Source organism: Gavia stellata, chromosome 9 (assembly GCF_030936135.1).
Source record: "Gavia stellata isolate bGavSte3 chromosome 9, bGavSte3.hap2, whole genome shotgun sequence".
NCBI classification, from domain to species: Eukaryota; Metazoa; Chordata; class Aves; order Gaviiformes; family Gaviidae; genus Gavia; species Gavia stellata.
The window spans coordinates 20598418-20614864 of NC_082602.1; the positions used below are offsets into that span (position 1 = coordinate 20598418).

The 16447-nt window shown below is 42.9% G+C and overlaps 1 protein-coding gene across 1 annotated transcript in view; it reads right to left on the reverse strand.

Moving 5' to 3' along the window:
• The window catches only part of ARHGAP22 (Rho GTPase activating protein 22), a 135651-nt gene that overhangs the window by 50004 nt on the left and 69200 nt on the right, over positions 1 to 16447 (reverse strand). Inside the window, exon 5 of the mRNA XM_059821163.1 lies at positions 13120 to 13150. Within this exon, the coding sequence (XP_059677146.1) occupies positions 13120 to 13150 (31 nt within the window). The remainder of the gene's footprint in view (positions 1 to 13119; positions 13151 to 16447) is intronic.

Consider the following 16447-nt stretch of genomic DNA (forward strand, 5'->3'; position numbering starts at 1 on the left):
CAAATTCCTCCCAGTTAATAGCATTATCAAAAAGTCCATGAAAGTTCCTTTGAAGTGGTTAATCATTAGCAGATGTAACCGCAGTTTTCAAAAACATGCTGATTTAAACAAGAAATGAAAATAGCTTGTTAGGTAAACAACAACTCATCCTGAGAGACATCTTCAGTTGATGGACTTGCTCCCACTGAAATTCAAGGGAGCGTTGAACAGAATGCTCTGCTCTGAGCCTTGATGGATTTCCCAGTGGAAATCCTGTCTGCAGCATTCACTGCCACTATAGCATACTGAAATACTACAGATGTATCCTTCCATTGCGTCCCATCTTGATGCTTGTATGTCTCCTCCATGATAGGCCAAAGGCCTGCACATAGGTAGCATCTCTTCTGACAAGCTAAGATACTCACCTTTACATTGTAGAGGCAGACAATAATGCTCAGGTGTGTATCGTTAGAGGCCACAGCATATTTTAGTTTGGGACTATTGACACAGGAGAACTGCCTCAAGCACTGCCTTGCAAGCTTCCACTCCCACAGCATCAACCTGCTTCCAGGCTGGTATGACCTTTCCTGTCTGTACATTTCAGTACTTGTGGACTGGGGAAAACTCTGGTAATGTGACCTTCTTCCTGCAGAAATCCTTGAACTTCTGCTGGTTTTCCTAGATCTGCATGGAACTGTGGTCTAAGTGCTCTGTGCTGGTAGTCTTCCTCCAGAATGGTTAGCTAGCCAGAAGGGAAATCCTTCTACTTGAAAACCTGGATCAGTAGCCACTATGCCAGCATGCACGGTCTCTTAGCAAAGCACACTGTCACCTTCTAAGAGCTATTCTATGCTGCCAGAAGGTCCTTCAAACCATCTTATGCTCTTTGACAGTTTACAAGTCTTTGTCATGCTTCAAGCAAAGGCTGCTAACCAAACTAGATCACAGTCATAGCAAGATAGAGTCTCTTTACCAACAAGGCAAACTAAAAGAATTTCCACAAAGGAGCACAGAAAGGAGGCAAATGCTCAGGAGACATTACAACTCACAGGAATGTGCCCCAGAAGTCCTGAAGTCTCACACAGGTATGTACAGCAACCAAGCTGTACTGCAACTTTCTCCTGGTGTGAGAGCATATTTGCAGCATGGATGTTCACACTGGCTAGCCAAAATCTGTAACTACACTCCAGTTATCTCTAGAGCAAGAAATATTACCTTATGAAAAATCTCCACTTACCCTAAGCTTAAATCAAGTACCAGGTAAAGGTACAGAGCAGGTTTAGCACATGCAATTTACACATGCCAGTTTAGGACCCACGTATTCTGGGGAAAAACAGCCATCAACATATTTTATGATGTTCAAATATAGAAGATGAAGTTCTTATCCCAAGGAACAAAAAAGCCTTGCTCAATGCATGTTGTGATATACTACTCAAACAGAAATGGCAGGGTTGCCAGTTTAGCTGTTTTTACTAGAGTGACATTAACTATACAAATTAGATCTAATTACACAGATGTAGGCCACTGAGAACTAGCACTTGGGTGAGACTGGAGGAATATCAGCCTCTGTAGGCAACATATTTGGGTATTTTTATGCTTATAGAAGCAGAGAGCCCATTCTGACAATGCTGATATCAGTGGGCCTGCTCCACAGATACATTTAGACCAATTGGTCCACTAAGAAAAGTGACAGCAGGAAATAGGGCACGTGTGTCTGCCTTGTGAGCCTCCTCCCTCTCCTCATCCTGCTCCTTTTTTGAGAGCACAGAACTGTATGCAGCCATCGCAGGCAGCATGTGTTATAAGAATTTTTGTCTTTGCAGTCAAAGGCAGGATAACAGCCAGAAACCAGGATCTGCTCAGCCAATGACATGCTATATTAAAAAGCCTTCCAGCTTCTGTTTCAAAACAAAGAAATCTCAATAAGCCTGAAGCCAGCAGCTGCTGCCAGCAGCACGCTGCCTTCCTTACCTTGGGGACACCTGCTGAGCTGCTGCCTGTTTAATATTACATTAAGACAGCGGCTTTCCAGATAATGAATTATGTATCTGCAGTGAAGCTGTGGTACACAGGGAGACGGGGAGAACAAGGGTTGGAAATGGAAGAACCATTTGTGTTAATGGTCTGCAAGGCTGGGAAAAAAAAAAAAAAAAAAATCACTGATGGGTTTATGATTTGTCTGAGCCTCAGTCAGGTAACAGAGGGAATCGGGGGAGCACAGCCAGTGCCTCCTTCTCCTCCCTTCCCCAGTTTTTATTGAGAGCAATCAGGTGAGTCTGAAAGTCCCTAAAAGGGCATACAAATCTAAAATGAGGGGAAAAAAACCAACAGAGCTATAAGCTTGCATAGCTTGTGACTGCAGCCAGTTTTACTGCCCTAGCATTAAAGACACAGAAGGTTACCTTTTACCATTATTTTTATTTAAATAGTCCACAGTGTGAAAGCAAGAACCCAAGACAGCAGCAAACCATTGCCTGGCCAGTCTGATCTCAGTCAGTTACCACTCTATAAGAGAGAACTCAATCTATAGTCTCTGAAGCCAATCTGCAAGCAGTTGCCAAACAGACACAGCTCCTCCAGCCTTCCAGAGAGGAGATTTAATAATTCTCTTGCCTTGTTTAATTTAAGTTAGGTGATCTGGGTATCTAGGCACAAAAGCATTACATAAAAATGATCTTAAGGAATGAGGATATATGCAAATGCATAGTTAAACACCTGTAAGCCTTAAATGCTCCTGTTTACAGATATTCTAGTCCTGTCCATGTTAGAGTCCAAATATGAGTGAAGGCCGATTCTCAGAAGGAGGCAGACAGCAAAAAGAGCTCTTCATACCATACACCTTAAGATCATCTTCATCCAGTCCAGTTCTGTTACTTCTCTGTCCAATTAAGAATATCCAACACAGCTCAGACTGCCTTTTTCAGATAAGGTATAGTCACACCACAGTAACTCCAAAACAATCTTATGACAAGTATATGCAAGTAGAAGTGATTTTGGTGTATGCTTTAGCTGTTAAAAAATAAATTAAAAGAAATCAAAAAAGATGTTCCATTGCTGGAATATGCTTGTCACATAGAACTAAACATTAGTGTTTTAGGGGAACAGGCACAGAGAGGTTAAAATTACTTTCCAAGGTTATACTGTGCATCAGTGGGGAAATGACTTCTCTGTATTTAAAAAACAAAAAAAAGCCTTCAAATTCCACAGTAAGAAATTCCTACATACCAGTGGAGAACTGAGATACAGAGACACTGAATGATTTCCAGTATGATATTGGCTAGCAACTAGCAGAGCCAGGAATGAAAAACAGCACTACCACATCCAGGCACCCTGGATTAATCAAACATTGATTCTCATAAAGCAAGGAATACTGTTTGGAAGGTTGGTCGAAAGGCAGTGCCAGCCCTAGAAAGCAGAAAGCTAAGAATGAGAGAGAAAGATTTTTTCCCCCAGCAGAGGATGGAAAGCGGGCCACTTTCTCACCAAAGCAGTGCTATCAAAATGGGAAAGCCCTGTTAGAAATTAGGAGTGTATTGTGTCTCCAAAAAGCTGTTCCTTCGCTCGGCAGCCCCAGCGGTTGCCTGGCACCCCCTCTATTTGGAGAGCTTTAACTGGTGAGCTGAAGTCACCACTCTCCCAGCAGCATACGCATGGCTCATTGAGAGCATAGCAGTGTGTTGGCCAACTCTGCCTCTCGAGCACTACACTTCTTGGCAGCGCTGGCCTCTCTGGCTGCTGAATCCCAGAGGCTTGTGCAGAGAGCAGCCTGGATCCCACAAAAGCCTAGGTACTGGTTGGATAAAGCCTCCATTCCACTCAGATTTTAATACTGATGAGGGAGATTTGCACCAGAGCCCCAGGGTTCTGGAAGTAATTTGCTGAATGACAGACACAAGTCTGTGGTGACCTGCCAGCCCCTTTCATATATCCAGGCCCATGGAGTCCAGCACGCTGTTTCCTGGAGTTTCCAACTGCTCAAAGTAGCAGAGTGTGCAGCCAGGATCCAGACTGCCTGTGGGCTCATCCTCTACCCAAACGCCTTGCTTTGATCCCAGACACCTCTACCATGATATGTTTGCACCTTGCTGCACCCCAAAGCTATGGAATGAATTTATCTGTAGGATTTAAGACTGATTTCTAGTTGAGGAACTGGTCTTAGAAAATACTCTGACTGGTTCAAGAGGTAACACAGTTGTCCAGCCCCCTTTTCTGCCTCATCATGAGGCTTTGGGTCTATTTTCTGTACTGTAGCATCCACCAGATATGTGGATAAGAAGTTTAATAAAACAGAAACGGTCAGGTCACACTGCCTGGGCTTGAGAGTTGGAAGTACAGCCACACACCACCACAATTCCTAGGTCTGTCAAATGATGGAGCTATCCAGCTCCTCTTCCCTTCCTGCTAGCCCTGCTAGTTTGAACTGGTAAGGTATGGTTGACTGGACAAAGTATTAACATATGAGCAAAATCACGATTGCCCCTTTTCAACATGACTGTCATAGATGCAGAGCATCCTCATCTCCAGTCCTGGCCCCTATTCCCCTCAAACACACAGTGTTGTATGGACGGAACGCTTCCTTTCACTGAGATAGCCTCTCTCAGCTTCCCTAACACATATAAAACCACCCACCCTGCAAGTACATCAGAGGAGGAAAACAATCAGGCACAGACAGAACGAGCAGGAGAGGCAACAGAGCTCAGGCCCAAATCCTGCCTTTAGCATGGCCACCCCTGGGGCTCCACAGAGACAGAAGCTCTGAGCATACTTAAAGCAGACACTGAAAGTCTCATAGGTTGCTGTTGTGCAAAATGACCTAATCGGCAGCCGTCAGATATCCTGAGGTTGCTGAGTGTGGGCTGCTCTTCTCAGGCAGCAGCTAACAGACTCCCTCCCAGGAGCGGCAGCCACATCACTTGTCTGCTGCACATGGCATTTTCCCCAGCAGCTCCGTTTGCTGAACACAAAGAGCAAGCCCACAACATTAAAGAACAACCCCCTCCTTTGAAGCTAAGATTGTTTGGCTTTCCTGGCTACAAACTAAAACTGCGCCTTAATCATCCAGCTTTGAAGTTCTGTAAATCTACAGCTGCAAAGTAAGGCAATAAAACATTCATTATTAATTTTTTTGAATTAAAGAGGAAAAGGCTTTGCTGGAGCTGAAACTTTCTTCCCCCCGCCACTAGAAATCAAGGAGCAGGTGAAAAATCAATGGTGACTTGCCAGATCAGAGACAATTCTGACTGTGACATTTTATAGCCCAGTTTTGAGTAGCATTGAGCCAGTGCTCAGTGAATGGCCAAAAGAAAACAGAAATTTTATTGTAGGAGGGCATGAGAGAGCAGTGGGTTTTAACAACAGGCTGCAGAGGTTGATAAATGTTGTTCATTATTTTGATGCCTTATTTAAGGTGTGCATGGCGATGTAACTGATAGGAGTTTGATGGTGCTCAAAACTGGTAATAGGAGAAATAAAGGAGCCCTTGTAGCTTTCCAGAATCTGTCACTGCTGTAGGTTTTACCAGAGGGTCAGAGTAGGCTAAGGATACATCACCAAATGAGACCCGTGGGAAATCTCCATAGGCACAACAGTGTGCAAAGCAAAGGATGTACAGCAAGAGAGAACACTGTACTTCAGCTTGGCTGTTTCATTTCAGGAGTGTCTGGAAACTCTCTCAACCCCCACAGAAACAAATAGAGAATTAATCCAAGACACTTTGTAGCCTGGCCTGGAATACTCCCGAGAAAATAAAATGGAGCATGGTTAAAATAAAGCTCACCTGGGGAGAACCAGGCTTCAGCTACAACTTGGTACAAACACTGTCCAAAGAGCTAAGAGGCAAAACCCTGCACTGCCTGGGGTTTCAGGCTATAAGACTTTGGAGAATCAGGTCCCAGTTCCCAGGTCTGCTGGCCACTTGCTGTATTAATCTGGGCAAGTTCCCTCTCAAGGCTGAATCAGGAGTTATCTGGGACTTTTCTTTCCCATGTGACCAACATTTCTGGCCATGAATTTGTCCACTGCTCCGCTCCCGTCCCTAGGCCATCTGAACCTGTGGGAAAGAGATCATCAGTACACAGATAATTACATTTGCTTACTGGGAAGGATCTCCTTACTCAGATCACAGTAAACACCTCTGCAAATGAAGTGCTTTCTGGAAGTGAACTAGAAGGGATTGCCTCAAGTAACTGGATAGAAAGTGGCTCAAAAACTGGCAGGAGTCCAGCCTCTTCAAAGCAGCATTAGTGACAGACTGATGTTAAACAGCTTATGGAAACACCCAGCCACCTCAGCACTCCCTACCCAGACACACAAGTTCTCCCTTCATGTTTTGGCACTTCCCTTCCCAGACTGTCCTGGAAGCAAGAGGAGAAAGGTTAGCACAGAGCAGAATGGGCATCAGAAGGAAGCAGGATCCCTACCCTACCAGCATGCTGGGACCAGGAGGTATTCTGGACAGCTAGATAGATTTCACAGATCAGAAAGATTTTGGCAGAAGCAGGCTCAGAGAGGCAACACCCTCTACACTCTTTGGTGCACTAAGATGCATTTAGGGAAAAGCTATTTGGGGTGTTCAGTTAGCTGAAAATTTTCACCTTGGTAGTGACTCACTAAGAATACGACTGGTTTCTGTTGGCTGAGCTTCCCTCAGTCATCTCTTAAAGGCCTAGATTATGCCTATGTTAATTCTGGTTTCAAAATGGTCACTTCATAGCCCCCTCTTGTTTGCATAGGCTGGGCACCAAGCTACTGCTCCTCACTGTCTTCCTATGCACGCAAGACTTTCTCACAAGGCTGAGTTCTAGGGCTAGGCAAATCACAGTCACTACACTGTGGCAGCTCCCAACAGATGCAGCACCACCAAGTCTAGACCTACATCCACAGCTCCTACCCCTGCCTGCTGCTTCTGGAGACTTAGCCCTCTCCCGCGCCAGCACAGCATCTGCCCCCAGATGGGCGGGAAAGTCAAATCATAGCAAGGCAGCAACAAGGATCAGCTGACTAGGCAAAGGATTGAGCAGTGAGTAACTGCTCCCCAATTTCAAACTATAGCCTTTACAGGGTCACACTGACTCATGCTGGATGTCTACAGCTGGGCTCCAAGCCTAAAGGGACTGCTGCGCGTCTAATAAATTACAACTTCTTATCACAGAGAGGCAGGGAACATCTCACAGCAAATGGGCAGGCATTCCGCAGGATGCACACACCCTGCTCTTGTAGCAGGCATCAGGGCTGGGCAAGTTCATCTTCAGGTGCACCTGCCAGAATAACCTTACCTCTCCTGTCTGTACCATCAGCCCTTTCCTACAATGCCTGCTGCAGACACAGGTAAGGCAGGCACCTTTCCTCAGCATCTGTCTAGAGAGACATTCCTACAGTGACACATGCTATAAGGGAAAGAAGCACTGGTCAGCTGAGTGCCCCCAGCAGATGAGGAAAAAGAGCAAAAAATTGTCCTATGTCCCCTTGTAAAGTGGCATATATATGTACACACATACAACAAAACTCTAAAAAAGAACTTGGCAAAAGCAAATTAAGAATTCAATTATAATATTTTTCCTTCTTTCTAATAAAAACTTTGCCAACATGATTCTATCCTTAAGAATTCCTGAATGATGTGTAAATTTGTGTACATGCGCACACATTCTGTTCAACAAAATACTAAAAAGTTGGTACCAGTGGCCAGGTCAGCTTAATTAAATTCTCACATCTCAACTACTACTTCTTGTCGTGCAATCCCCTTGTAAAATAGGAACCCAGTAGGAAACACAACGGTAGATTAAAGAAAGCAAATTTGCATTTCTTCAAAACCTTTTCTTCAACTTTAAACCTGTGACAAAAACCTATACAATTCCACCTTCTAGCTATGCCTTAGAAAAAATTTATATTCAAACAAAGAATTGGGGAAATGCATATAATAAATAAATGCATATATAAATATATAAAAAATATATACATATATATGCTTAGCCATGTAAGCAAGTCAGATTCCTCAGATCCCCTAGAACTGATGCAAGTCCCAGCTACAAGAAATCACTGCTGTTTGCCTTTATGCAAAACCCACATCTGGACTGCTGGCTAGGTAACAAATGTCACAATAAAGACACATGCAATGGAACAAGAAAAATACAAGCAATGTGTTTCTCTATTAGGAGTTTATTACGTTGTCAATTTTTACAATGCTAGAGGCAAACTGCTCTCAAAGAGTTTTATATCTACCTGTAGGTATAACAACCACATTTCCTAGAAAAGCCCACACAGCTATTCTCAAAGCAAACCTCACAATAGCGAGCTGAAAATCTACGTGGAATGATGCACTCGGGTAGCCCTACATAAAAAAGATGCTAAAGAGGAAACGCACTTCTCCTTCACTGGTGTTATTTATTATTTCAGTGTAGATTTTTTAAAAAATGCTCCTTTCGGACAACAGAAACAAAAGTATTAGAGCATTACTCAGCTGCCTACCTAAACTTATCTGGAAAGACAAATATACACAGACAGTCTGTTGCTGTTTTGTTCTGCATTAGGGATTCCATCCCTGTGCAAAACATATGCTCCATGTTTAAAGGGTTAAACATTCTCTCGCTTAGTCGGCTTTACTGAATGTAAAATGTAAGATAACAACATACACTGTATCTTGAACCAAAAATGCACACAGCATAATAAAACCCCCTGTGCTAACCAACCGGCAGTATGAATAGATCCATTCCCACTGCTTGTTAATTCAAAATAAATCCTGTACTGTGATTTAAAGCAAAACAGACAACACTAAACACACCAAAAATATCATGACTTACCCTTTCGGAGACACTTGCTTTTCTTAAGATATTTGGCAGTAAAAAACGGCATGGCTGCAACGCTAAGGTTTCAGCCAAAGCTGACCTTTTATTACCAAGTGCTAAGAGCAAAATGACTGGACCAAAGAAAGCAAATTATTATACCAGATCTTTAAAATGCTCAATGATGAGCAAAGGGAATTCAGAGTGGGATAAAGTATGTCAAGTTGCACGGTGGGGATTGGATATCTTTCTGCTCATTAGCACTGCTGTTCGAGTTATTTAAAGTGTGCTCGGGGGAAATGAGGACAATTTCCATGACAATATGTACAGTATCGTATAAGGAGGAAGCATTTTTTTTCAGGAAGAACTTCTGCATTACTCAGCTGCTACAGCAACCAGCAATATGTTGAAAGGGAAGAAAAAAAAACACATCAGGTTTGGATAACATAAAAAACCTTATTCTATTAACCAGTTCTTGTCTAGAGTGGAAAATGTATCACTATAAACCTCTTGTATCATGTCACTGGGCTATGCCCTCATTTTCTTCTTAGGCACTTCTGGAAAAAATGAAGCCTTGTTAAGCAGTTAAAGAAATCATCAGGCGCTTTTGATTCCAGACAGTCACCCCACTACTCTATGCCTCTGTTTCCCTATCTTTCAAATAGGGTCACAATATGGCCATGCTTGTATTTGTAAAAATCTTTGAGGCTCTTGGGCAGTAGGTACTAAGAGAAGAACAAGCGCTTAACACCATTGCTTTGCCCTCCATGATTATGGCTGTTTATTTTCCCCTCACTCTGTCATGCTGCTTTTAGGACCAAAGGCAACCCAAAAATCTCTTGCTTTTGTTCAGCCAAGGTGATCTGATCTAGCAATTCAGTCTTATTCTTGTTGCTTCTGCTGCCTCTCTGGAGAACTTAAAGCAGTTTGGTACTGACTTCATATCCTTTCTAATTCGATAAGGTTGGGCCAGTACATTTAATGGCAATGATATTTATGCATGCCTGCCGCCTCCTAGTCATCTACTTCTAATTCACTCAACTGCAGCATATCGCTTGGGCAGGCAACACCTCTGCTCTCACTCCTTGGAATATAAAGGACAATGCCAGAAATGTGACTACGCAATCTTCGGCACATCAGTTTCTCTATGCCTCAGGTCTTCCTATGTGTAATGACTAGAAGATGGGACTCTTAAAAGCTCATGGACTTGTCATGGAAAACATGTAACAGCAAAAGATCTATACTTCCAAGCGTGCTTCAGCTTTTGACTTTTACTGCTTCCAGCCTTTGAGATACTGTCATCACTGCACTAAGATGCAAGTAAGCAGTTACCTGAAAGGGAGAACATTTATAACCTATAACAAATAACCTATTGACTGGCTAGATTTGAAGTCAGCTTTCTATACTAGCAAAGTAAGTGATCTGAATGAAACTAGTATTATTCTTATGAAGTAAAAGAATATGCAGTTCTATAATGAAGACTGTATAAACTGTGCAAGGTAAAGAGCTAATAGCAGGGCCTTTTCTTGAACCATTTGCTGCACAAATTTATTTTTTGTTTTTTTTAGGAAAGCCAAGTTTCATGCTCAAGGAAAATCCATTCAGCATGCAATATGAAAAACTTCAACATAGTTTAATATTCATAAATCCTGCAATGCTCAATAGGTACAATGTATCTATACCACCATACCAAGAAAACCAAGTCTCTGCTCTTTGATTAGACAGTTTGGAAATCAGCTGACAAGCTTTCAGACACACAAACAATTCTTCCATAGCAAACTTCAAGCTAAGCTCAGGTTAACTTAATTATGTTAACCTATTTGAGTAAAAGGGTACTTAAGCATGTATGAAACAGAGAAGAACAGTAGAAAGGAAAGAGGTGAGAAAAGAGTCCCTGTGAGTCAGTGACACAGGCAATTACAACCTGTGAACCACTGCAGGCTGTGGGTTGGGCTTGGGGAATTCACATATGATCTTGGAATGTGGGTGCCAAGCTAGTTACTGTCCTGCCCTTGGAGATGGCCCAATACCATCTGCTTCAGAAGATGGAAAAATCTTGCACGCATTAATGTTCGTGTACCTACTACATCTGTTCCATCCATGATCAGACTGACACACATTTCTCCCCCAAAGACTGGGGGACACCACTGTGTGTAAGTATGGAAGGAACTGGTCTAGCAAAACCTATCTACACCATATTTAATTTGGAAACAATGCCTGATCCTAATCTCATGTTGTCAAAGACAACTCAGACTTTCTCCCAGATCTAACACAATTTATGGCCTCACAAATCTTTCCACAGATATCTGGAAGTGTTGGGGGGGTGGGGGGTCGGGGGTGGGCAGAGTGGCCCTTGCATCACTGCTAATTCCTTCCAGAAGACCCCAAACAAAGACTTACACTATAATCTGGTTATTTTGAAGGAGAAACTCGGCAGTCAGGACGAACTCTCTGAGTTCATCCCTGAACCTCATGACACTTCCTCCTGCTGTCACTGTGTGGTACATGGGAAAAGATTTCATGCCCAAACAGCCCTTGGAACATCCCCTTTATCTTTCAGCTTCCTCTTTGCCAACAGACATACCCCACACACAGTGACACACCAGGCCGGAGTTTCTGCAAAAGTAAGTCTGCCTTTTTGCTCACAGTAAATTAAGAAAAACAAAAAAGAAATACCCAGTAAAACCACAGCACCACAAGGGAATTCCCTTTTCTGCCAGTTTAACACAGGGTCAAATTTAGACTAATGCAGTAATCCCTCCCAGCTGCCTAAGAATCTGGCCCTTTAATGATCTTGCACAAAACACTATTGCTTTTAACTCCAGTACCCCTACCATTCTGCCTCATTTCCAACTCACTCTGCCCTTGGAGCTAAAACCAGAGGTTGCCCTTCTGTTAGACTTGCAATTTCCAGGGAGAATTTTGAACTTACACAAACATTTGTGCGTCTCATCCAGGGCAAGGAAACACAGGCTCCTTCTCTTCCACTTCCCACCTCCTACTGCTACAACCTACTTTGAGGAACCCAAAGACCTTGTATCTTCATGACGGGGGAACTGTTTATTCTTTATCCTCTAGTATGTTTCTGTTGCTCAGGCATAGCTTTCCTTAAGCAGCTCTCCAAACAGACAAAGATCAGGTGAAAATTTCTATTCTGACAAAAATCTGCAGACACCAAGAATAGACAGAATTGGATCCAAACCCTTAAACGTTATCATTCACCCAGCTTTCAGTCTGCTTCCTTTAGTAATGCTTTTAGAAAGGATTAGATACAACCAGGACTGCAAGAAATCTAAATATTTTTCTGTTATTTGTCATCACTCCAAAACTGCATTAATATATAGTTATTGGCTCCCTCCTCTTTTGATCCTCCTCCTTCCTCCAACTTCAGATCCCAATTCACATCCAGAGACTGACTGCAAAGTGCACAAAGCACAATCTTTGCTGTTAGCAGCAGGCTGGCTAGTGCAGAGAAAAGCACCTATGACTCTTAATACTGCATTTTCTGTAACAAGTTTCAGTATCAGGTTTCAAAATTATTTACTAAGAAAGTCAGCATCATCTTCCCCATCTTACAGATGGGAATTGGAGAAAGGGATCGCGAGTTCTGTACAATCACCACAATATTAAAAAAGGGATTAAGAGGGAGATTTTTCTGAATGTAAGTGATCAGCATATAGTTTTTTTGGTTCCCCTTCTCTCTCCTGTGGCCCAAGAGGATTTCACCACCTTAAAGGAACAGTAGAGTGACTGACAACAGACAAGAAAACTGCTGCTTTCTATTAAAGGCCATTAGTTGTGGCCACATGTTGGAATTTTCCACTGAATTACAGCCATATGGGACTTTCTGCTGTTATTTCCCACCTGGACAAAGTTAGCATGAAACTCGGAGAGAAAGGCAGTGAAACTCTACCTTATTGTTACAGCATCTGATCACAGCCTATGTGATAAGACTACATGGCTCTCATAGCCCTTGAATGCAGGGGATGCCAATGACTGGTGGGGAAGGAAGAGGAGCAGAGGTGGAGCAGGTGCCCTCCATCACCCCGTAACACGATGCTCTAGAGAGGCAGGCGATGGAGGAGCAGGCACTCCCTCCCTGACTCTGTCACCATACCCAGCCTGGAAAGGGACCAAGGATCTGTAGCCCAGCGTGGTAAATGAGCAGGCAGGTGGACGTCAGAGGATGGCAGGGCAAAAGCTGCTGTGCTATATGAGTCGTGACACAGGAGGGATACCAGATGACCACAGTAATACTCACCCCAGCCTGCTGCCATACCCCCGACTTCTATTTTATCGGATGGAAAGAGCATGCACGCAGGGTACCCATTTAAAAATATTTCTCCCCCCCCTGCAAACTGACCAGGAGAGATTTCTATCTGTTGCTGATTGGGCTGATAAAAGCAGCCTTTTTTCCTTTCAGCAGTTTAGAACTGAGCCTGCCCTAAAACAAGTAGGGTCAATTTTAGTCTGTGACCACATACATAAATTGTATCTGCAGAACAAAGGAATCTCAGGTCAATTAAAAAGATCCTGTGGCTACAATATTCTTCTGGGAAGATGCCATCTACATATGCTTATTATAGCCACATAAATCCCACCCCCTCACTTGCCTCGAGCAAGCAATTGTCTTTAAAAGCAAGCAAAATAATTATTTTTCCAACATACTTGTCATCATTAATTATGGCCAGAATAGCTAAGTAGGAGCTCATGCCCAGGCTTTTAAATGCTTGTAGCTAGTTAGCATGGCTGCCTGTAACTTTACAGCCTTTTTTCAGTGTTAATATTAACATACTATGGCTTCATTAAATCAAGGCACTCACTGATGAGCTAAGCATGATTCATCTGCAGAACACTAAGACCTTCATGCTTATCTGTCCCATAGCAAGAATGGGGTTTAATTTATGCCTACGCTATGGGTATATTCAAGCACTGCTGGCTGTATTCCTAACGTCATGTTCAAGCAAACATGTTCCAATGAAGAAAAGATTTTCAAAACACAAAGACTGGAGTTTGCAGGAATTAAATGCCGAAAGTCTACTGAGTGAGAGGCATTTCACTGCTCCACTGACCACCTTTGCAAAGCTTGGTGGCATTAGCCTGTGAACATGTGATATTAACTTCCTAAAAACCAGAATGCAAACTTCAGCCTGGCTCCTGTACTTCTCCCTGAGCCAGGTCTCCTATTGAAGTTGATGGGGCTTTCCCTGCATAAAGTCTACAGAATTTGCCCTACTTTGTTATTTCTAGTTTAACAGGGCTGGGGGTGGGAGGGGAAGAGATGCTATTTCCCTAGTACATCTCTGTATTTCTTTATTCTGCTTACCAGGACTTCCTAAACTCCCTAAGCTGAAGAAGGTGATGTATTGAAAAACCACTTGGTACTGAAGATTATAATGTAGCTTGAAGTCCACTGATAGCTTCCAGAAGGCATTTTTATCTTAATTGATTTTTAAATGACATGTTTCCAAAGTCACAGTGACTTTTGTTTGTCAACCAGCCTGCACACAGTCTGGCTTCTGAATCATTGCCACTCCAGGCATTCACAAATTTCAGGTCAGCCCACCAAAATCAGAAGACTGGCTTCTAACTGATGGGATTTTTTTATTATTATTTATCTTCTGGTTTCTGAGCCTTTACAGATCCTATTTGGTAGCTTTATTTTAAATCCACAATCAGTAAGAGACTTGATTTTTATTAATAAAAGCTGCAAGTTTTACATAATCATAATATTCAGAATTAGGGCTTTTAAGGGAAAACACATACATAATGATACACAGCGTATGAATTCAGGCCTACATATTTCTGAACTGGAAACCCCACAGCCTTGTTACATTCTTCTTAATTCACTTAAAAATGAAGTAAATGAAATTATGTACGTACCTAAACCAAAATGAGGACAGAAATACATCTATAGCACTAACAAAGCAGAACAGGACAAAGTGGTGAGTATACAGTGCTTAGTTAAAAGACACTGATACAGCAAACTGATTCAGTAACACGTTTTTACTGCTGGAACTGAGTGCAAAGCATGGCTTTTAGTGACACAGTAGGTAAAACTGGACAGAATAAATCACTGTAAACCAGGAAGGAGCCTTTGCTTATATCCTCAGCACAGGAAATAAGTGTGATTTTTGCTCCTAGCCCTGCTAACAAAGAAGTTTAGCACAGGCATTTGTACTCTCCACCCCAAACAGGATTATGAAAATGAAGACAAGGACAGAGAGATGGGAGCTGAACAGAAAGACTGCACGTGCAGCTTAAGCTTAAGCACAGCTTCTGTGGGATATCCTTATCCTGAAGCTCCAGAGCCACTGGGTACAATACCCTGACAATCCCCTCCAGCACTGTGCAGACTCTCACTGCATCCTCTAGCACTGCTAGTAACAGAGAGCCACAACCTTGTCCCACGTGTGCAATCAAGAGGATGAAAGCCTCTCGGCACCAGTTAAGGGAAAAGTTCTTTTTCCCTCCCCAGAGTAAGCTCTGATTTTCATCCTCATTACACAATTGCCACTCCACAGTCCCTCAACCATACATAATGCAACACAGCGTTGCCAGATTCACCATGCAAACCTCCCCAGGCTTTTACAGGGGCAAGGGGAAAGAGGAATAAAATGGTAAAATGCAAATCAGTCACATACTGAATTTCAAAGCTGCCTTTAATTACAGTTTCTTCCTGTTTCTCTGGGTGTTGGGAGCACTACTCTAAGCAAGCCAGACTGGTAAACAGTCCTGATCATTTTGTTAAGCTCATTCAAGCACATTACATGTGCCTTGGCAATTCACTGGCTTTGAATGGAATCTGAATTCTAGGCTACAATCAGGCTGAAGTACCAAGGTACTACATTTCAGTATCTCTATTTTCACATCCCTCCACTGGGCAGAGACTGAGACAGAACGTCTCTTTCATGTAAAAGTGTGAGGAAACAGAAACAGTGCAGGTTCCCATAAGACTCCTAAACCAAGGGTGTGTTGTCTTAAGGGTTTCAGTGCTGCTTGGCTGTGACCTGCACCCCTTTAGTCCTGCACTCAGGCCAGGATCCCTTCTGTTTGGATGACGCCTCCTCAGAGCAGCAACTTGTCAGCTAACTTTCTGTTTTCCCTTTCTCTCTACCAGAGCTGACAGCCCATAAACACCTTCTCTTCAGAACTGACAATTACAACAGTAATTGTCCCAACTAGAACACAGGCCTATTCAATCAAACAAAAGCTGCCTGTATTTCAAGGTGCAACAGGCAAAATAAATACAGTCATGATACTGGGCCAGATTCTTAGCAGGTAGAAGTCAATCAGCTCTAATGTTGTCAGCAAAGCCTAATTTATCCTCAGCTGAGGATCTGGCCCTGTTTCTTTCCTGTGCACAATCACAGCTGAGAGGTTTAGGCCTGTTAGCTGAGTTCCAGAACTAGATTTATACTAGGAGCTTTTCCAGTGATGCCAGAGGGATATCAGTACACAGACTGAAACATCATTCCAGTATACCTTCAGCTTAGACTAACAAAGCCGCAGATTTGCTACCGTAACACATCCTGCAGCTCACACTGAACAAAAACCTCATGTGAAAACAGGTAACTGACACCTAACTGCATTGGCAGAGTGTCTCCTAAGGCAGCTATGTTGACCAGAGACCACATCTGTTTCACCCTTGACCAGTAAAGAGTGTGTAACATACATTCGGCTTCAGACTG